The sequence below is a fragment of the Festucalex cinctus genome, chromosome 8 (assembly GCF_051991245.1).
Source record: "Festucalex cinctus isolate MCC-2025b chromosome 8, RoL_Fcin_1.0, whole genome shotgun sequence".
NCBI classification, from domain to species: domain Eukaryota; kingdom Metazoa; phylum Chordata; class Actinopteri; order Syngnathiformes; family Syngnathidae; genus Festucalex; species Festucalex cinctus.
This window is the reverse complement of record NC_135418.1, coordinates 17,357,886-17,379,131: the sequence shown is the minus strand read 5'-3', so window position 1 is coordinate 17,379,131 and position 21,246 is coordinate 17,357,886. Positions and strand designations below refer to the sequence as shown.

The 21,246-nt window shown below is 41.1% G+C and overlaps 2 protein-coding genes across 4 annotated transcripts in view; one reads left to right on the top strand and one right to left on the bottom strand.

Moving 5' to 3' along the window:
• Positions 1–15,583, top strand: part of LOC144023478 (retinoic acid receptor gamma-A-like) — a 38,558-nt gene extending 22,975 nt beyond the window's left edge. For all 3 annotated transcript variants that reach the window (XM_077529004.1, XM_077529003.1, XM_077529005.1), the window contains 6 exons: positions 9,384–9,532; positions 11,097–11,402; positions 11,522–11,698; positions 11,814–12,018; positions 12,100–12,258; positions 13,603–15,583. In XM_077529004.1, the coding sequence (XP_077385130.1) occupies positions 9,384–9,532; positions 11,097–11,402; positions 11,522–11,698; positions 11,814–12,018; positions 12,100–12,258; positions 13,603–13,961 (1,355 nt within the window). In that variant the 3' untranslated portion in view covers positions 13,962–15,583. The remainder of the gene's footprint in view (positions 1–9,383; positions 9,533–11,096; positions 11,403–11,521; positions 11,699–11,813; positions 12,019–12,099; positions 12,259–13,602) is intronic.
• On the bottom strand, positions 14,698–21,243 carry LOC144023480 (calcium-binding and coiled-coil domain-containing protein 1-like). The gene is made up of 11 exons (XM_077529007.1): positions 20,969–21,243; positions 20,485–20,674; positions 19,834–19,936; positions 19,495–19,718; positions 19,207–19,419; positions 18,998–19,146; positions 18,117–18,186; positions 17,769–18,023; positions 17,357–17,482; positions 17,082–17,149; positions 14,698–17,008 (listed from the first exon to the last, which is right to left on the bottom strand). Exons 1-11 carry the CDS (start codon positions 21,067–21,069, stop codon positions 16,981–16,983), a joined length of 1,527 nt encoding a protein of 508 aa, XP_077385133.1. The 5' UTR covers positions 21,070–21,243; the 3' UTR covers positions 14,698–16,980.
• Between the last annotated feature and the right edge of the window lie 3 nt (positions 21,244–21,246).

Below are 21,246 nucleotides of genomic sequence, written 5' to 3'. Positions count from 1 at the left end.
ACGTAACGTGAAGGGAAAAAAAAAAAAAAAAGTCGTCAAAAAGTGCTCATAAACATTCAACATAACACGCAATGTCATTTTATGGAGTTGATCGATAATGTCTTGATTAATCAGGCAAATTAAGACATTAACAGCCAATCACTGATTTTTCATAGAATGCTAAATTTCATCCACTCCAGATGGAGCCAAAAAGTCAAATTTATAAATTACAGCAAGACATAAAAATGAACTGTTTGAATGAATTTAGTCAAACTAGATTTTGTAATCTCATTACAAATGCAACAATTAATTGAGGACTAATCGATTATGAAATTAACATTTCTGATAATAAATCGTTTAGACAATTTTATTAATTTAAAATTGTCTAAATGGTTGAAATTTCAAATTCCTCAACAGTAAAATTCTCAGATTACTTTGTTATGAACTCAAAACAATTGTTTGTATTTTGGAAAACAACGGTCAATTTTTTTGCCTATTTTCATCACATTAGACACCAAACCAGTAACTGAATCATAATTAATGTTTGTGTACTGTCGATTTGAAATAATGTCCTCTTTTGGGGGAGAAAAAAAAAGGGGTGGAAATTGAAATGATTCTTTAAAATCCGATTAATCGGAAAAATAATGGGCAGATTAAGTGATTACTGACATAATAGTTAAAAATAAATTGAGTAACATGACATAACGTCTGAGAGCTAGCTAACTTAACTACCGCTTAATTCTCAACTAAATTTTTGATGTGATATAACATTCCCATTCATTTCAATAAGAGACAAGTTGGTCTCCATTCCACACTGTCTTTTTTTTTTAATGTTTTTATTTGTGACTGACTGAAACTACCTCTTAGGGTCAGTGTTAAACACTTTCACAAGGTTGCAATGTAAAAAAACATTTTCAGGTCTTTAATTTTGTTAATGCTCGAAGCAAAAGTTCTATTTACTTTTCAGATTTGACTTTATTAAAGACGGGATATGCTAATTTTATTTGATTAGTTGGTTTGAACGACTGTCACACTCAAATAATAACCATATAAAAAAGCATGGTGTCATTATCGAGGCAGTTTGGACATGCTGGGTCAGGACTCGCTATCCAGTTAAGTGACTCGGACTCTGGTGCCGCAAAATGTGATTGGTCCATCCGGACAAATGAAATCTCTGGAAAGCTTTACTGCGTTTTTGTGCTTGTGGGTCCACTGAGGACCTCAGTGCCGTCCTTTGTACCAACGTCAGCGGACATTAAAAGGATCGGCGTCCATAGCAGCGAAGTGTGTTTCATCCTCTGCTTGAGAGCATCCACTCTCCCTTCGCCCCATCCGGGAGTGTGCGTGCGTGTGTGTGGGTCCGCCTCTCTGATGTCCTCCTCGCGCACGGCTCAGTTTACACGCCTCGTCTTGTGTAACCCGCAGCTTTTAATGAAGCCATTATAATTAGAAAAGGCCTCAATTAAGAGATTAGCAGGCGTGTGGGGGCATGAAAGAGGAGGAGAGGGATGAATTTGGTTTTGGGATTAGCCCCGCGACCCCCCCTTCCCTTTGCCTCCCATTGACTCTTTATATGTTGGCCTTTTCGGGCCTCGAGGGGGACATCTCCCTTCTCAAATCGACTTGTCTCCAAAGTGAGATGTGCCGTCCCGCATTCGTGAGTCGGGAAGCTTTTGTTTGTGTTTCTGCAGCAATATTGTCTGTAAACTTGCAAAAGAGCCTCAAATGTGCTTTTGGCTGCTCTGTCGGTCTTATTGCAGATCTTAAATGTAGAGATGAGCTCGAGATAACAGAAGCTCTTACAAGTCATTAGAGTGATAAATACTCTGCGTGTGTTTAGTGTAGAATCCAATGAACAGTTACACTTTAATAATCGATTAATCTGTCGAGTAAATGATGAATTAAAAAAAAAACTAAATTTCCATCCCCATATTCAATTTTTCTTTTCAAATTGACAGTGACAAATCTAAATGAATTATGATTCAGTTATCAACATCAGAAAACAGGCAAACATGTTGGTCATTGTTTTACAACATAAAAGCCGATGATTACAGAAATCTCAGAATATTCCACGGGAGCCAAACTCATTTAAATTCAAATCACAACTCAAGACGAATTGTTTGTTCAACTATTATTCAAACGTAACAACAAAATGCTTGCAATATCTCAACGTGGTTATTTACTACATATGACAATTTGAAATTCTGGTATAGATTTTTGCTAGCATCGTAGACAGGAGGGTGACAATATATCGATATCGGGATAAATCGTGAAATTTTGTCTCCCGATAGATTATCGATACGTCGACGCAAGTATCGTGATATTTGTACTTAATATACGGCCACTATAACGGCTCCATTATTCGTAACTTAATGGCAATTACTTGGCGGGCCACTAGGGAGAAGCATCTCATAAGAGTGGCGGGGAAATGGACGCAAGTCTTCAGGCGAAGAAGACATCAGTTTATTATTAGTATTATTTATATCTTATATATACTTTTATATTATATATTTATATTATATTTATATGTATTTGTATTCTTTTTATAATGTGAATTATTTCTTATTATAATTATTTATTTTTATTTTTTATATTTATTTTATTATTTTATTTATTTATATTATTATTATTATATGATTATTTTATTATTAGAATTATGACCTGAGCAATATATCGATAATCGCGGTATCGTGAGAGCATCGTTATCGTGAGCCTTGTATCGCATATCGTATCGTGTCGTGAGGTAGCCAGAGGTTCCCACCCCTAATCATAGAAGTTGACTATGAGTGACAAAAAGAAAGAAAAGAAAAAAAACGTTTCAACCGGATAATCGTTTTTTTTGTTGTAAAATGTGCGAGTGCATCAAATCAAACTGAATCGTTTCACTTCAAAATATATCCAGATACATACTGAAACCTCTTTTCTTAGGGAGATATCTTAGAATCAAACAGCACATTTAAAGTACTTCTTTCAAAGTTCTTTCAAAAGTATGTGAAATAGGAACAAAAAAAACTAAACAAAAAAAAAAAAAAGTCATCATACCCTTTTGAACTGAGCCGTATCATAGCAAATGGAATCGATTCGTAACCCCAACTGAATCAAATATCTCCACTTTCAAATTGAGCTGTCCTTGAATGGTTTTGCACCCCACCCACGTATCGTCAACCACATTAAATCGTCTTTTGTGGAGAGCACACCCCGAGAGTTGACATTCACAAAATGACATGGCGGGCCACATCTGGGCCCCCCCCCGGGCCTCGAGTTTGACACGAAACGATGAATCGATTATCCTAAAAATAATTATCGAAAAGTTTGATAATTAATTAGTTGTCGATTAATTGTTGGAATTTGTAGCTGAATTGCGAAGTATGAGTTTGTAAATTTGGCAAAAAAATTTTTTTACATTTTCATATGGATTAGGGTAATTTTGAGTGCAATTTAGTGTATTGGGTGTCCAGTGTGTTATTTTTATTTATTTCTTTTTTTTTATAAACTTAACCACGTAAACCCAACATAAGTATTTTTTCTTTAATTCTAACGAAACTACTACAAAATACTCGTGAGAACAACCCAATGTGGTGATTCAAGTTCCAGATTTATATTTTTATTTTTATTTTTAAGAGCATGCGTATTGCCTCATTATTGCCTGTTAGAGAAAATGAAGGGCGTATTGATGACCTGATGATATACTGGCTGGCCCGAAGACGTATTTAACAAGCTGTCTAATATCCGTCCCCTCCCCACATTTGTCAAACAGCGCCGGCCGATGTCGGTCCAGCGCGACTCGATCCGAGCGAGCGCTAAAGCTGATGATGATGATGATGATTCACGTTTGTGGAGTCGCTCTGAAATCCAAGGGCGTTGTTCTGTTCGCAAGTGTGCGAAGATTGTCAAGTTGAAGTGTGTGCGTGAGGGTGTGTGTGTGTGTGGGTGGGTGTGTGTGTCTAACTCCTCCTTTTTAAATGTCTGCTGCTTTGTTTTTTATGGAGCTGTCTTCTGGACAGCGGCCCGGTTTTCACAGTCTTTCCTTTAAGAGGCGCTAGCAATGACAGGAAGGGCTCCTCCTCCTGCCCGGGCAGGAAGGCAGGAGAGGACAGGGGGGGGGGGGAGGGTTATTACCGAGGGTTTGCTGGGGGGGGTTGCCGGTATTGAACTTAGAACAGCTGATGAAAGGGATTGTCACTCACATCTCCCCCATCTCCTCCCTGCTGTTGTGGTAATGACTCACTCAGCATATTTGCGCCTCCCCCACGTGAATCCCAACAACTCCAAGCCCTTGACAATGACAACACCAATCGATTTCAAGCGGTCGGATCGAGGCGGACGTTTGCGTCTCGGCTGCATGTTTTGTGTAGACGCGCGATGCCGCTCTCTCCCTCCCACCCACACACACTCGGACATATTCGCATGTGCGCGCACATTCCACAGGGTGTTGCCAAACATTAGGTGGAGCCAGATGAAATGCTATGTTTGAATTCTTATTATAATCACGCTAGATTTTCTTCAGCTTTGACATTGCTGGAAGCACGGCTTCACTTTATGATGATTCTCCTCAGACGCCATTTTTGTATACGTGTGTGTGTGCGTGTGCGTGAATTTGTACTCATTAGTTCACCTAAAACCAAATAAAAATCCCATTACACTTCACATTAACCAGATACTTCAAAGTCTCGCCAGAGTCATGAAGTTCAGGTCAGGAGACCAGAGGAAAGGTCAAAGGAAAGAAAGATGAATCAAAGTGAAATCCAGCACCAACTAAACACCACCTGTCACCACCAAACCATGGTTACCAAACCAGAAACCCCAGAAACCCCTAAATTCCAACAGATTAAGGAGATCTCAAGAGACCAGAGGAAAAACTAAAGAGAGGAAGGAGGGAAAGATAGATGAAGCTAGTCAGATGCCATTTTTGACTGACCGTTTGAAGTGGATAATTCAAATTGAATCCCAACTTTTGTAGGAAGGCATCATAACTGTCATGCAGGTGTTAAAAACAATGTCAGAAAACAGATCTAATGCACAAAACCACCCAGCGTTCAATGACTTGTGATGGTTGCGTCATGTTTAGGGACATGGAGGATAGCTGAAGGCAGTTTACGTCTGATGTTTTTGGAATTGCGTATTCTACCAATTGTCCCATCAATTAATCTGCCTTAAAAGGCAGGGCCTGGTCTGGTGAGTGATGTGGGCATCAAGTCAATGAGATAGAGTTGGCTAGATGGATAGGGCTGTCACTATCAAATATTTTTAGTATCTATTGATTATTCAGTCAAATAGATAAAATTTTATTTTGCATAAAAATGCCATACAAAATAATTTTCCCCAATTACTCTTTATTAACCATTTTGTGTTTATTTGGTATTGTTTAGTGAATTAAAAATTAACAACTAAACAATTTGGTAATATTACACAAGAGGGATTGATCTTCTCTACCTCTAATGCTAACGCTAGTGCTAATGTTCTACTCACCAACCTTTTTGAAATGGATTCAGTTACTGGTCTGATCATTGTTTCCCAACGTAAAAGGACAATGTCTTATTTTGATTCAACACAAATAATAAGTCAGTCCATTTTCATGAAGGACGACAAAAATTAATCAATAATTACTGTTACGGGGCTGAAATAAGACGATTTGAACAATTTTAAGTTAAACAACGGGTCTAAACGATTAATCGATTATTAAGATAGTTGACGATTCATTTGATAAATCGATGAGTAGCCAATTAATCTAATAATTTTGACAGCTCTACAACCCGTTAGCCTCTTTGTGTCTTGAGAGACTGAGACTGAGTTGTGGCTCTCGCTAGCTAATGTCAAGCTAACGTACCCAGGATAGCTAATTTAAAATACTATATTGTGCCAGTTGGTTAGGGTTGGAGTTGCATCATCTCAAACAGAAATGTTCTGTCTTTTACTGACTCTTTTCCCAACCTATCCCTACACGGAGACATTCTCTGCTGGTGTCACAACATAACCAAAGTAAAACTTGCGGCCTGACTGAAATTTGGTTCCAAACTGTACAACACTTGGACACTCCAGTTCAAAGGTTCCACTATCCCACTATGAGGCTGTGTGTGGAGCCCCTAGGCCAAAGTCAAGCTGCACACCATATGTCACTATGTCGTCTGCGCCACCACCCCCACAAGCAATAAAAACAAAACAAAAAACAACCTTCAATGTCGGCGTAAAGGCACACACACACACTGGCAGATTGGTCAAGTCCAACTGTATTGACGCCAAATGGACGGCGACGCGGCGGGTCAGGGCCAACTGGCGGTTTTTCAAACATGAACTACAAGTAGGTGTCAACTACGAGGCCAAACTGGACTGTGTTGATGAGACTTTAAACTCATGACTGAAAGGGAGGAAGGAAGTGATTTTAACAAGACAAACGTGGCGTTTGAATAGTTGTACGCTGATGTAGGTGACAGAAAGTCTGCCAGGATGTTGGGAAAATGTGCGCATTCTCGTCGTCGGTCGTAGCCCCTCCAAAAGGTGCGCTGATAGACGTTATGACACGCGGCGGGGTGAACGGCAGGTTAAGACGCGACCGCTGTTTCTCCAAGCCGAGTCTAAGAGGCTGTGCGCGGTTCAGGGTGATGACAGCCCTCTGACACTTTTTGGCTCCTCTCCCTCTTTTCGTCACGCCAGGTAGCGTCTCCTCCTCCTCCCGCTTGCCCTTTCTCACCACACTCAGACGTCGTCAGTCAGTACCTGTCGGCTGGCGCCAGATGCGCTACCTTTTTTCCTTCTCTGAGACACACTCTTACATTGTTACTATATCAACAGATCGGTTTACGGCTTTAGCTCCACCCGCTCCTTCTCTCACCTGAGCTCTAAAGCCTCAAAAGTCAACACATCTCTTGTAGTGTTTGTATGTTCTCAGCAGAAGAACTACTCAGGCAATACACTCACTGGATATTTGTTAATGGGTTCCCATGCAAAAGGTCTCGTCTTGATTGATGATATTACCTTATTTAACTACATTAGCGCAGCAGAATATTCAGTCAGTGTCACCCATCCACCATTTTTTTTTGTTATCATGCTCCTCCTGACCACAGGTACATTTACTCAAGTCATGTGTGATCTAAATACAGCATTCCAATGGAATATGAGTTAAGCAGCAAAATCCAACTGTTTTTAATCCATCTCAGGGGGCGGCCATTTTCCCACTTCCTGTCCACTGAAAATGACATCACAGTTGCTGAGGGCTCAGGTCATGACCCATCACAGCTCACCTGTTTTCTGAAGCTCAACCGTGATTGGTCACTGAGCCCTACGTAACTGTGATGTCATATTCAGTGGACAGGCAAAATGGCCGCCAAGAGGGATAAAAACAGGTGGATTTTGTCGCTTAATGAATATTTTTGTGAAGAAATACTTTTTGTCCATTACATTGAGCTACATTCTAATGACGTTTGACTGCATTTGACCAATCAGATGGAGCCACACAGTCACATGACCATACATCCTCATACAGAACCAAAATTTTAAGTGACTATTTTTTGTGAAACCTGATCTCTGCCTAATGTTCTGTTGCATCAGTATAAACATAGTAATTTAAGACCATTTCTTGTGTTGGAATTTTCTTTAATTTGTTATGCTATAAAGTTTATGATTGTTAGCGTTAAAGTAATATTGTTTGGCACTAGCTAAATTTTTACTTTGTTGTACTGATTTGCATTTGTTTTTGTGTTTTAACATGTTAAAACCTAAAGTGTCCTGAAAGGCAGTTTAAATCAAGTTTATTATTATCATCATCCTGATTATTATTCGTTTAGATTTTTATTTTTTTAATCAGAACTTAATGGTTCTAAAAGACAATAATTCACGCTTACACTCTGACATTCGAAAGTTTTCAATCAAATTGTTTTTGGAAGATGTCAGGACAAATCCACAGGGGAAATCCATGAAAGCACGGTGAAAACATGCAAACTCCACAGGAAGGCTGTCCAGAGTTGAGATTTGAGATTTGCTTCCAAACTGTGAGCCAAACATGTTACGTCACGGGCATTTGAAGGAAAATGGTGGAATGCTCTGAGTGCTGTAAAATTAATAAATGGAGAGTGTATAAAATTTTATATCAGATTTTTAAAAAAAAGTATGTATTTTTTTTTAGTATTAAGCAACTACAATTCCAGCTCTTCATCTTTTTGAGAATAAAGTCATTTTGTATAAGACAAAGTGACGTCAACATAAGGGTGAGTTGTTGAATGCCACTTGCACACACATTGAACTTTTCAAGTGGCTGCTGGGCAAGTAGTTAGTAATGACCCTCTTGAGCCAAGGTCAAAGTGAAACGGTGGAAGCTTTGATTGAAGCTCTTGTTCACTGGGAAGTTTGTGTCCCGCCGCTCACCTCCTTCCTCCTCTTTCTCTCTCCTTTCTTTTGTTTTTATTGGATTATTCCTTTGTGCTTTTACCTCGGTGCGTTTTGAAACCGTACCACTCTTGTTAATGACAGGCCGCCGGGTTCATTTTAGGGTTGCTGTGGCAGGGTGGGGGGCGGGTCACATTTGGTTGGGCTCTGTGTCGTCCGCTGAAGGTGACAGAGGGTGGGGGGTGCCGACCCCGGATTCTTGAATTTTTACTAGGAAGGGATGCGAGGATGGAGCTCAATGTGTGAATAGCTGCCCAAGGTGACTGGATGCCAATAAAGGGGTCGTCAGCCTGGCCGGGGGCCTCCTTCCCATCCCAGACACAACCTTTATAGGGCTGCTTGTAAGCCCGGGCAACTATTAAAACTCCGTCCTGCCTGCGCTGAGGAATTTAGGGCCAGGAAACAAGGGGGTGGGGTGGGGCGGTGGTGGGAATGGGCAGAGGAAGGTGAAGTTGGGGTGACTGAAGGTGAAAGTTGAAAGGCATGTTCCAGACAATCTGCTTCTTCAGTCAGCACCTCCAAATGTGGAGGAGCCTGATGTGTCTTTTTAATCACTCTTTCATTCTCTCCTGGTTTATTTTGAACACTGCTTTAGTTTCGCGAATGTCGTATTTGAGTTTTCCCTCGGAGTGAGGGGACGGAGGCCAAGCCTCGTAAACTTCCAGCTTTTGTTTGTTCACATGGGCGACGAGGTATACGGGCATTCACATAAAAAAAAAAAAAAAAAAAAAGTGAGCTTGTGACCACAAAACTCCAGAAAAAGTCAACAGGAATGTCGCCCACCCCCGTTTGCCAGTAAATGGAGAAGCCAATCAAATCTCAGCTGCCAATCAGCGTTTTATCAGCGGGGCCATCTGTCCATCAGCTAATTGTGTGTCCTTTAAGTCCGTGTCAATCAGACAGGACGCCTCCCTCCTCCCTTTTCTCTTAAAAATCTCTGCTATTGAGATGGCCTTCTGGCCCCGCTATGACCGGGGGCTGTCCAAACCGGTGACTTGAATGCTGCTTCCTTCTTGTGTGTGCAGCCGTGGAGACCCAGAGCACCAGCTCAGAGGAGATGGTGCCCAGCTCGCCTTCTCCGCCGCCGCCGCCCCGCGTCTACAAGCCCTGCTTCGTGTGCCAGGACAAGTCGTCCGGATACCACTATGGGGTCAGCTCCTGCGAGGGGTGCAAGGTAATGTAGCGCACTAGAACCCACTGAGGAACGCTTACGAAGCACGTTTGGTTCAGTTAGTCTGCTGCCCTCTAGTGTGGGCTTACTAGTACTACACTTTGTCAAAAGCATCTTTTTTTTGCTCAACCTTGTCTGAGCCAAGTCAAGTCAAGTCATCTTTATTTATATAGCCAAGGCAGATATTTGTAAAAAATCTCAAACAAAGATGTCAATCATAATGATGATCTTATTTCAGCTTATTCACCAATTATATGTAATAATTTATAACGCAACTCTTTGTTAGCTTTAGCCTTGTAATAGCCACTCACCAGAAAAAAACATACATGACTATCTGGAAACCCAGGCTATATTTAGCTCCTCCTTGAAAAAGATCTGACTGAGTCTTGACACCAGTTACGTTTCTACCAGCCAAGGCTTTGATGCCATTGTTTAGACGCAGTCAACCCTTTCAAAACCCAAATATTAGCAATATTCAGGTTTTGGAAGGCGATGTAAACGTGCAAAAAACTGAATATGCTCGAATAAGACTCCTTTTCTAACCGGAATATTTGATCTTAGAAACACAATCGGGGAATCTCCTTTGAACGGAACTTTGGCTCGTGTTCCGTGCAAAAAATGGGGTCTTTTGACAACAAGAACTACAGTATTTGTATGCACGGCGGCCATCTTACATTGCCACTCGCCAAGCGAACCAATCTTGAATATATAGATTTCGCCGCAGCGTTTTCACATTATTTTGTCTCTGCGGCAAAAATGCAACCGTGTGAAAATATACCCACATTATGCTTGTATAAATCCGTGCAACTGGTCCGCAACCCACCAGAAATGCACAAGCAGAGGTAAATAAAAATGGAGAAACTGAGACACAATACAGAACCACGCTTTTGGAGTGACAAAAACAAACAAAACAAAACAAAACAAAAAAACTACTGCTTATTAATGTGAGTGACATGACTATAATGTATTTTATTTACGGTAGAAAATAAGAACCAGAAATGACATCTATTAGCATATTTTTATCTTAAACGTAAAAAAACAAAAACCCACACAAATAGGTCAATAGTGAACTGAGACAAGTTTACTTAAATTCGTCCCTTATTATAATTGCGATTCACTTGTGTCGCAGATTTTTTGCATTATACAGTACAGACACGCAACTGCACACCACCAGCAATGTAAATATCATTAGCTAATTTCATATAGCCTACCACCGCTAGTTAGAACGAACTATAATACATAACAGGTGTTTTTTTTTTTTTATAGAGCAAGGATGGAAACAGCTGCTGATAACAAAATGCAGTTATCAAATGCCGGAAGCACAAAGCCAATAGTACATCAACATATGCTTACTATCACTCAACAGACCAGACCTGTCTATTAAAGGCATAAACACATTCACAGTAATAGCTATGTTAGAATGTGTGGGTGGCGACCTCAAGTGGACTAAAGTAGTATGCGCCACGCATGTATATATTTTCTGTTGGCGGTAAAATGTATGAATGACACTTTAATCAATATACAAATATTACTATAACTACTTGGTCACTCCATTATTGTGTGATAGGGTTTTTTCCGGCGCAGCATTCAAAAGAACATGGTGTACACGTGCCACCGAGACAAGAACTGCCAGATCAACAAAGTGACCCGCAACCGCTGTCAGTACTGCCGGCTGCAGAAATGCTTCGAGGTGGGCATGTCCAAAGAGGCGGTGCGCAACGACAGGAACAAGAAGAAGAAGGACGTGAAGGAGGAGGCGGTGCTGCCCGAGAACTACGAGCTGAGCGGTGAGCTCGAGGAGCTGGTCAACAAAGTCAGCAAAGCTCACCAGGAGACGTTCCCGTCGCTGTGCCAGCTGGGCAAATACACCACAGTGAGTGTCGCGTAACGATGACAAAGCGGCGGCGGCGCTTTTTCCACAGAAAAGCAAAACGTCTTCTGAAACTTGCCGACCCAGTTTGGACACGTGTACCTCTTTTGTCTCTCTCCCAGAACTCCAGCTCTGACCACAGAGTCCAGCTGGATTTAGGCCTGTGGGACAAGTTCAGCGAGTTGTCCACCAAGTGCATCATCAAAATTGTGGAGTTTGCCAAGCGGCTACCAGGCTTCACCACGCTAACCATCGCCGACCAGATCACCCTCCTCAAGTCTGCGTGTCTGGACATCCTGGTACAAAATGCCGCCTCATTCGCCACGCAGCTTAAACTCTGATAGCCAAAACATAAAAACGCGAACAGCTGCCAGCAAGCCTCCTCAAGTGTCAATATTTGTTTCCCGCCTACAGATGCTGAGGATATGCACGCGCTACACCCCCGAGCAAGACACCATGACCTTCTCCGACGGCCTGACCCTCAACAGAACCCAGATGCATAACGCCGGCTTCGGCCCGCTCACGGACCTGGTGTTCGCCTTCGCCGGGCAGCTGCTGCCGCTGGAGATGGACGACACCGAAACGGGGCTCCTCAGCGCCATCTGTCTCATTTGCGGAGGTACGACAAGCCTCTACTCGTTTGTATCATCTCACCTTCCCTTTTGGCGAGGTGTTCATGCCGTCTCCCTGAACTCGTCAGACCGCATGGACCTGGAAGAGCCCGGGAAGGTGGACAAGCTGCAGGAGCCGCTGCTGGAGGCGCTAAAGATTTACACACGCCGCCGACGCCCCAACAAGCCTCACATGTTCCCGCGCATGCTGATGAAAGTCACCGACCTGCGAGGAATTAGCACTAAAGGTCAGTTTGCAACCCACACGCACACAGCAGAATTAGTCCAATTGATTTAGGTTGACTTGGTTAAAGAGGTGAGTTTGTTTGGTAAGCGTTAAACTGTAATAGTATACAAGAAGTGAAAATACAACATCAACACACCTTAAAACACCTTCATTTCCACCTTAAACATGGCCAAATATTTTCCTTCTTCACCAGCTGTATTTCTACCTGAAGCACACCACTCCGCCTTCTTTTCCCCTTGAAACTCATCTCTCCATCTTCATTTCAATCCTAACAATGCGTGTCCACCCGTAAATGTGCATCTTCACTAGGGCCCAACTGATGTGGATTTTTTTTTTAGAGTGGTGACAATATTTGGTAGAATAAAATTCAGATGACCGATTAATAATAATAAAAAAATAAAAATACAAAAATTGTGTGTGTGTGTGTGTGTGTGTGTGTGTATTTTTTAAGTCTCATAATGCTTACAACAAAAATACAGAGAATGTTAAATTGTAATTGTCTGTTATCATTTGTTTAATGTTTGAAAAATCTGCAAAAAATAAAAAATTGGCTGATTGGCTGTATTCGATTAATCGGGCCGTATTATGGGTGAATGCCGATTACCAGGTATCGATATTGGGCTGATACTGGGCCTTTATTTCTAGGTATCGGTACTCACGCCCTCTTGTGGCCGTCTTACAATCAGGGAATACAAATGAGAAATTAGAATATTAGGAAATTGCCATTAACTTCATGCCAGTTTAAGGAGAAATGCTATATTGAGAGATATAGGTATTTCTTTAAAATTAGCTGTCATTCTTTTTTTATTTTTTTTGGTGGAAATTTTACGTATCAAAAGTACTTGTGGTATCGGGACTTGGTATTGTTATCAGTGACAACTCAAGAGTTGCCGGTTCTGGTACCGGTCTGGGGAAAAAAAAAATGGTCTTGAATTTCCTATTCGAGATGCAACAATTAATCAATTACTTGACAACTAATTAATTATCAAAATAATTGATAACTATTTTGAAGAACTTAAAATTGTCCAAATGCTCATAGCTTCAGACTGCAATAAATATTCTGACATTTCTGTAGTTCTCCATGAAAGCAAACCTTTGTGTTTAATCATAATAAAACATTTGCAGACATCCGCTTTTACTTTCGCGGCGTCCTGGTGCCAAGGAACTACATTGAATTAAAATGAGGAGCTTCCCTTTATACAAAAGTAGTACTTTGCTGCTCTTTGTGGTCATATATGTTATGGGCATATACGTTTTCAGGGTGGCATCAGCTATTCATTTTCACTATTTGCAGGGGGGAACATGGTCGTGCAGTTTTTGTCATTGCACCTGTCTGTCCACACAGGTGCAGAGAGAGCCATCACACTCAAGATGGAGATTCCCGGCCCCATGCCACCGCTCATCAGGGAGATGCTGGAAAACCCGGACGCCTTCGAGGACAGCAGCGACTCGGCGGAAAGCCCCGCCGCCGCCACCGCCGCCGCCACCGCCGCCGCTCCTCCCGCCGTGCAGGCCATCAAGCAAGAGGAGAAGCCCACGTACGAGTCGGCTGTGGAGGAGGAAGAGGACGAGGAGGACGACGACTACTGGGACGAGGACAGGGAGCGGCTGGCAGACAGTGACGCCGAGGCGTGGGGGGAGGCGGCAGCGGCGGCGTTGGCGGGGACCAGCAGCACACACAAGAAAAGCGGGACAACGCAGTAGGACACTTCCTTCCCTGGCATGCTCATCCTCACACCATCAGGCTCTTATAAAAGAATTTGCAAAGTTTACAGGGAGTGAGGGACGAAGCAAAAGCACTCAACAAGCGACTCATTGTGGTCCGCAGTGACAGGAGGGAGGTGGGGGGGACACCAGGAATGTCCCCTTCCTCAGGAAAAGGGCTACACATGTATAGAAAACATCTCTTCTTTTTTTGTTACAAGAAATGCTACTTATACTTTCTTATTGTATGATGTATTGTCTCAGCTCTTTGTCCATTTTCTTAACTGTCTGTTTTTATGCGCTAAAGTGACAACATGGTGAGAGCAGGACTCCAACTCGCAACAGTCTTCCAGGTGGTCAACATCTATTAAAAACTAGCAATACTGACTTATATCATGAACAGGGATGGGAATCGAGAAACGCTTCCTACAAATGTTGTTTGCTCGCCTGCCGCAATAGGTGCCTTTGAATTTCCGTAGGTTCATTTCTTGCATATATTATGTTATCTGCTCAAGTCAAATCTGGAGTTGCATCATGTTTGGACAGGTGTCAAACGTTTGAGAAGCACCAGTTGATGATATGATAGAGTTAAAGCAAGCTAACTCAGTTTTTATTATCTCATCCGCTCACCCCATGAGAATTGATTAAGGAATTGCTAAATTAATTCCCATCCCTTGTCATCCAAATGTGATTCCAAAACAACCGATCCCCAACTCAAAAACACAACCGCTCATGATGTCGATATGGAAAACCATTTGTGCATTTTATTTTATTTTTTTTCCAGACAACGTTGGCTTGGATATCAAAAAAGTGATTAAATGCGTTTCCATGATGTTAGTACTCAGCATTGCATAATGAAGAGGTCGCAGTTAAGCCATAAAAACGCCCCAGCAGCCATTACGAACTTTTTACATCATGGCAATCCTCAGGTGTTTTTTTGTTTTACTGTATGAAAAAAATAATTGCATAGTTTAACCATCTACAGTCAACCTCCACTCTATCGTTTTACAGCTAGCAAACGCACACATCGGACACAGTGGTCATTTTTCTGATGCCAAATATTAATTTCTGATCACATCTTTGCAGTGTCTAGCTGTTTGTGGAGCCTGAATGTACAGAATGTCATCTAAGTATTAAAAAGGATTTATGTAAGGAGGCTTAAGACGAATGTTAATTCACTCTGAATGTCACAAGGACAATAATCAGTCAAATGATTTTGCACTGTTAAATGTCATCCAGCTCTACACGGCATGTTGCTTTGGAACACAATAGATCTCCGGCAGCAGGATCTTACAGGGGCAATCAAGTCTCATTTCTTTTGTCTTTTTCCTGAACTTGAGCCAGTGCAATAAAACAAAAGCTGCATGCAAAGTTGCAAAAAATAAAGTATAAATTCAGACAAATCAAAACAACTTTTGCTCATTAAAATTCCATCACCTTGATGGTTGTGACATTTTTGTGTTTATTATGTATGGACTGGAGAATATTTAATGATGCTTAAACCATCTCATTGTGTCTCTTTTTAATAATCACCAACCTCCTCTGTCATCTCCATGTGGAGAGATTTAAACATGTCATCAACGGGCTTATATGTTTCTGTTTGTATTAAATATGTCTATGTAGTTTGCCTCTCTATTTTTTTTTTTTTTTTTATAAAATGCGCTTTGTGTTTTCACACCCGACGGCGTGCAGTTGTATTTATTTTGTCATCACTTTTAAATACTTGATGAGCATGCGAACCATGGGAAAAAAAAAAAAGTCATCAGATAAGACGCATCAAGTTAAAACCGACACATTTACCAGACACTCATAATGCATTTCATTTCATGACCGTGACCTAAAAGCAGGCATTCCAAATACACCACCATAAACCCAGAAGTAGTGTAAGATGTCATACATGAATCCTGACAATGAAATGTGAGCCGTAAATGAAAGCGTCAAATGGCTCCTCAACAAGACGTTTTAGCTTTGACTTAAGTTACACACAAGAGCCATGCAAACCTTTCGGTCACACACTTGAATCCAGTTTTGAACACATGCTAACACAAATCCATTCAGGCAATGCTGGTTCACTTTGTCTACCAATATACTTACAATTGCATGATTAAAAAAAAAAAAAAAAAAAACTCAGACATCTACATTCCTTCTTTAAGTATTAATGCAATAAGGGCAGTGACTCCCAACTACTGTGGCACATTGAAATTACCTGATTTCATTTAATATAAAAATGATCATTTTAGAAGAATGATTTAAATACTCTTCCACTAGATGGCAGAAGATACTATTAAATAGTGTATTCTGTTACCATTCGTACTAGTGAATTATTATTGTTGTAGTTATAAGATTGTTTGAAGCAATAGTATATTTATAGTATTAGTAAAAAATATATATAATGTGTACGGACCTCATTACAAACATTCGGTATGAATATTAAAAAAGGGCATTACTGCCACCTACTGGCCAATTTAAGGTTTACTGTTGGCTGGAAGTGACATCATAGTTAAGACATCCGCCAGCTCAGTCTTTGGGCTAAAAACATTGCAGTTCTGACTAGTTGTAATTAATTTTGAATCGTTGGAATTTTCTTTTAAGATATCTGTAACAGAAAATTACATCTCATCCAGGTTTTCCACAGTCAAAACAATCGAAAGTGCCATTTTGACTGGTTATAATTTCAACTGCAAACATCTAAAACATAATTTTAGTAGCTGCACTTTTTTTTTTTTGGTAATGCATCTGTAGGATGTGCAATTGTTTTTTTGGTGGTTTGTATATACACTACAGTATATATGTTTTTGTATGTTTTTTCATTTTTCGTTTCATTATTTTTTTTATTATTATTTATAATTATGATTTAGTACGCATCGTTTTTGTGGCATATTTTGGTGGCTTGCCGTGAGAATTTTTACGTGTAAATTACATATATGCTGTGCATCAATAAAGGTTGGGAATCACTGCCCAAATGTCTGCAACCCAACACACAGCTCAGTCTCAACCTACAAAGTTTCAGTTCTTTGCGTCACCACATGATGGAGCTCGTCAGTGCACTGCAGAGGAAACACTTTGAATTAAAGGCTGTGTTTATGTATGTGAGTGCTGTTTAAATGTTGGCGAGATCACCTGAAGACAGGGTCCACAAGTGGCGGCAGCGTCACTTGTTTCTTGTCACTGTGCTGTTCAGTCTGCCTCTGATTGAGCCAGCAAAACAAGTAAACACTGAAAGGGGAGCTCTCGAATGTATCGGGTCACGCGACACGCAAATGTTGACGCGATGAAGAAGCGAGTTGGCGTCATTCCCAAGTAGACAATCTTATTTGAGTGCCAATGAGCAGCCTACCAGCGGCTCTATTAAAACGTTTGTGTGTGTGTGTGTGTGTGTGTGTGTGTAGACTCACTCTATCACTGTCTTTCTCTCTCCAAAACTCTGCTTGCAGCTTCTCCATTTTAGTCGTTTCCTCTCGTAGTCGCTCTTCTTTCCTTTGCACCTCACTCCTCAGCTCCTCCACTTTCTGCTGGTTAACCTACGCACGCACAAGCACAAAACAAGGTTATTATAGTGAACAAAAACAAACAAAATGACTACAACTACAACTACAATTGAAAAACATTTTCGTTAACAAAATAACAAATGAAAATGCTTTTCAAAAATACAAAAACATTTTACATTTTACTATAATAGAGAAAATGTCATTCATTTTCATCTGTCAGTCAATACAACACATGAGCTTATGAGTTTGATTTTAAATATAGTTATGTCAATATCACAGCACAGAATACAACATTTATGCACTTTTGGCGCATATTTACCTGCACTGCCTTCCTGAAGGCTTCTCTCTCCAGGGCCCAGTTGGCACACTCCTCCCTGAGAAGAAGCTTTTCCTCAGAAAGCTGCAGGCCCAGCTGGGCCACCTGCAGGCGGCTTTGGTGCAGCTCGGCGTGGGCATGGCCCTGACGGGTGCCCAGCTCCCTCAGCTCCCCGCGAAGTCCCTCGGCGGAGCGCTCGCTCGCGTCCAGGCGGGCCTGCAGGCTGCGGACCTCGGCCTGTGAGGCCTCGTTCTCTACCTGTGGGGAAGGAGGACGGGGAGGATGAACTTCCTTGGTAGGATAATAAAATGGCGCCTGACGTGATGTTCTGGGTTGGAGGATTTTACGGACCTGCAGCAACTTTCTCTTTTCTTCGTCGTGTTTGAGCTGACCAGATAATTTCATCAGTATTCCCTTTAGCCTGCAGTGGGAAACAGAGTATATAAACACACAAAAGTGTAACAATCTCACAAAAGTGAGTACACTCTTAAGATTTCTGCAGCTCATATAGTAAATTTATTGTAGACTCAAAATACAGCCATTAATAGCTAAACCACTGGCAACAAAAGTGAGCACATCCCTAAGTGAAAATGTCCAAGTTGAGCACAATTAGTAATTTTCTCTCTACTGTGTCATGTGATTCAAAATCTCAGGTGTGAATATGGAGCAACTGTATTAAATGTGGTATTACAACTCTCATAATCTCTCATATTGGTCACTGAAAAATACACTTTGTGTACTTCAAAAAAACACACAACCTCTACTACCTTAATGCTAACATACAATGGGCTAACAATTAGCATCTATATGGCGCTGGTGTTATCCTTTAAGCGACAGATATCTGAACACAAATGGTGCGGTAACATACTGTATAAACAATACTCACAGGCATATATTCTTTATCCTTGCGAAGAACAACTAATTTTTCTACCATACTGAGTACTGAGAGAGGAGCTGAGCCTTCAGTTCAGGAAAAAGTTTAACAGAAAAAAAGTTTCGTTATTTTTAATTAATTTAATTCAAATAATAATAATTTAATATAATGCCCATTACCGTGAGTAATGCACATTACACAAAAATCTTAATCTCTCAGTCGAGCCAGAGATCTGGCACCAAGTTTGGCATTTCAGAAAGAGCAAAGAAAAAAGCAAATGAATGATTTTGGGACAAGTGAAGTGCAAACAAGAAGGGCTTCACTGCAAAAGTATCTACCAGGTGTTTTAAAGACTTGCCTTTCCAACTCGACGTTCTTCTCCTTCTCTCTATCAGTTAGCACCTTGACTTCATCTTCTAAGTCTTTTATATGTTGAAGACTGTGTACTTTTTCAGCTGTGAGTTGACTCAGTTCTGAGTTGAGGTTCTCCTGACTGCTTTTCACATCCTGCAAAACGACATGAGTATTAATCAATAATCAAACTAGGTGATTTCTATTAGGTCTTACTTCGTGTTCTCCTTCCACTGTCTTCAAAGCGTCACATTTGTGTGTCAGATTTTGATGGAGCTGGTAAATCTCCTTCTTCAAGGAGTCCCTTTCGCTCTCCCACTCTTCCTCTAATTTTATGTTGCTCCTCCTCTCCTCCTCTATTTCCTGTTTGGCCTCCTGCACAGCCTGCTGCAACTCTGCCTTTTCCCTCAAGCACTCGTCCAGCTCTCTCTGTGGATAGCAAATAACCCACAGCAGATTCAAGAGTAGCAGAAAAGTGGACGGTCGGCAGCTTCCTTTTCCCACCTGCAGCAGCTGAGCTCTGGGGACCACAAGAAGAAGCTCTTCCTCCTCATCATCATTATCACCTCCTTCGTCTTCCTCATTTCGCTCCTCTCTCAGTGTCTCCAGCTCATCCAGAGGTTTTGGGGCGCAGAAGGTGAAGGGTCGGCTTTGGGCACATACTTTTCCCATCTTGTCGACGTAGACAAAGTGGTACTCCACTGCGCTGGGGCGAGGCAGGTAGAAAGCTGCCAAACACAAAGTTTAAGTTTCCTTGTAATATACTCTACGTGGCCTTCATTTCCAAAAGAGTGGTTCTCTTTAACAAAACCCCAGCGTAACTTTGCAGTGTTTGATGTTTACCTTGAAAAAGTGCACAGCAGTTAACGGCGTTTCCTTCGGTGTAGCCTTCGGGGACCAGCGACCATGAGTATGTATGGTACTCACTCAGTGACGACCATCCCACCTATGGAAGAACAAGACCAGCAACATTCGGTACCTTTACACAATCAAATGACAAACGGGGGAAAAAAAGAAAAAAAAAAAAAAAAGTCTACACACATATTTTACCTTAAAAATATATATTTATAAAAAAAATAATAACGCATTTTAAAATGGAATCTAGTAAAAGTAACGAACTTGCTGTAATCAAATGAATTAAAACTAACTGAATTAAAAAAAAAAAAGAAGTTGAAATTAGCTAAGTTGCACACCCTGTTAGAACTGGGTGGTTTTAATAATTGGAGTTAGCACACACCTGCCGCTATTTTAATGCCTCAGATTAGTCCCAAAATAAAGTTCAATTGCTCCAGTAGGCTTTTCCTGACAATGTATTGGTGTCTATTAGAAGCCTGTTTCGAACTGTTCATAATTCCCTCTTCTTGTCTACTGCATTTTTAACTTCGAGCTTAATAAAAACAGTGCCAAAGCATCTCAGTTCAACATAACAAATCTCCAGAGGCACTTTAAATGGCGGCAGCAGGTTTCTTCATGCCCTTGTCGTTATAACAACACCTTGAAGATGCCAATCCAGTCACTGCTGCTCCACTGATGGGCTGAAGTCACGCTGTAGTGACACTCGACTCTGGTTTGGGGGAAGTAACGCTGCCCCACATTTCGAAACACCACCGCGGACTGTGGATATTGTTTCTCCATGACGGTGACGAGGAGGAACGCACACGCTGATTCGGCAACGAGAAGACAGCTGGGCAGAGAAGACGTGTGTGAAAAGCACTGTTGGGCAATTCAACATGGCATGCTACCCAAGTTTATAAACAACACGCTCACTGTCACCCACTGTTATGAAAATCCACAACAAAGAAAAGAAAGAAAGAAAGAAAGAAAGAAAGAAAGAAAGAAAGAAAGAAAACATTTTAAATATTAACGCTCAGTTTGGCTAGCAGCCACGTATAAGGTGCTATCTTACAAATGTTTGATTTATTTCTATAAAGAACACGCAAGAATCATTATTTCGTTAAAAAGACAAAGAAAGACTTACCTGGAAATAGTAGTTTTTAAGAAGTTTACAGCTGTGCTTCTAACATCACACTGACGAAAGTTGACCAGGTGCTTCTGTGGATAGTCACGCCAAAGGCTCATGGGAAATGTAGTTCACTATCGAGAACATAACAGAGTCCTGTTTCTCGACACGTAATCCACTGCAGTGAGTTGTTTACTCGCTTCTTTCATTTCTTGGCAGTAGCAGAAGCTTCCCAGGAAGAGTGGTTAGGTTATTTATGACACTTAATCATATGCTAGTAACAGGACTATAAGTCA

What these genes read in the sequence shown, in the direction of transcription:
- LOC144023480 (XM_077529007.1), bottom strand. Translation starts at nt 21,069, where the DNA reads ATGAGCCTTTGGCGTGACTATCCACAGAAGCACCTGGTCAACTTTCGT. An exon ending in CCAGAGCTCAGCTGCTGCAG is followed by an intron (nt 19,420 to 19,494) that starts GTGGGAAAAGGA and finishes TGCTATCCACAG; the next exon opens with AGAGAGCTGGACGAGTGCTT. An exon ending in GAGAGAAAGACAGTGATAGA is followed by an intron (nt 17,150 to 17,356) that starts GTGAGTCTACAC and finishes TGGCTCAATCAG; the next exon opens with AGGCAGACTGAACAGCACAG.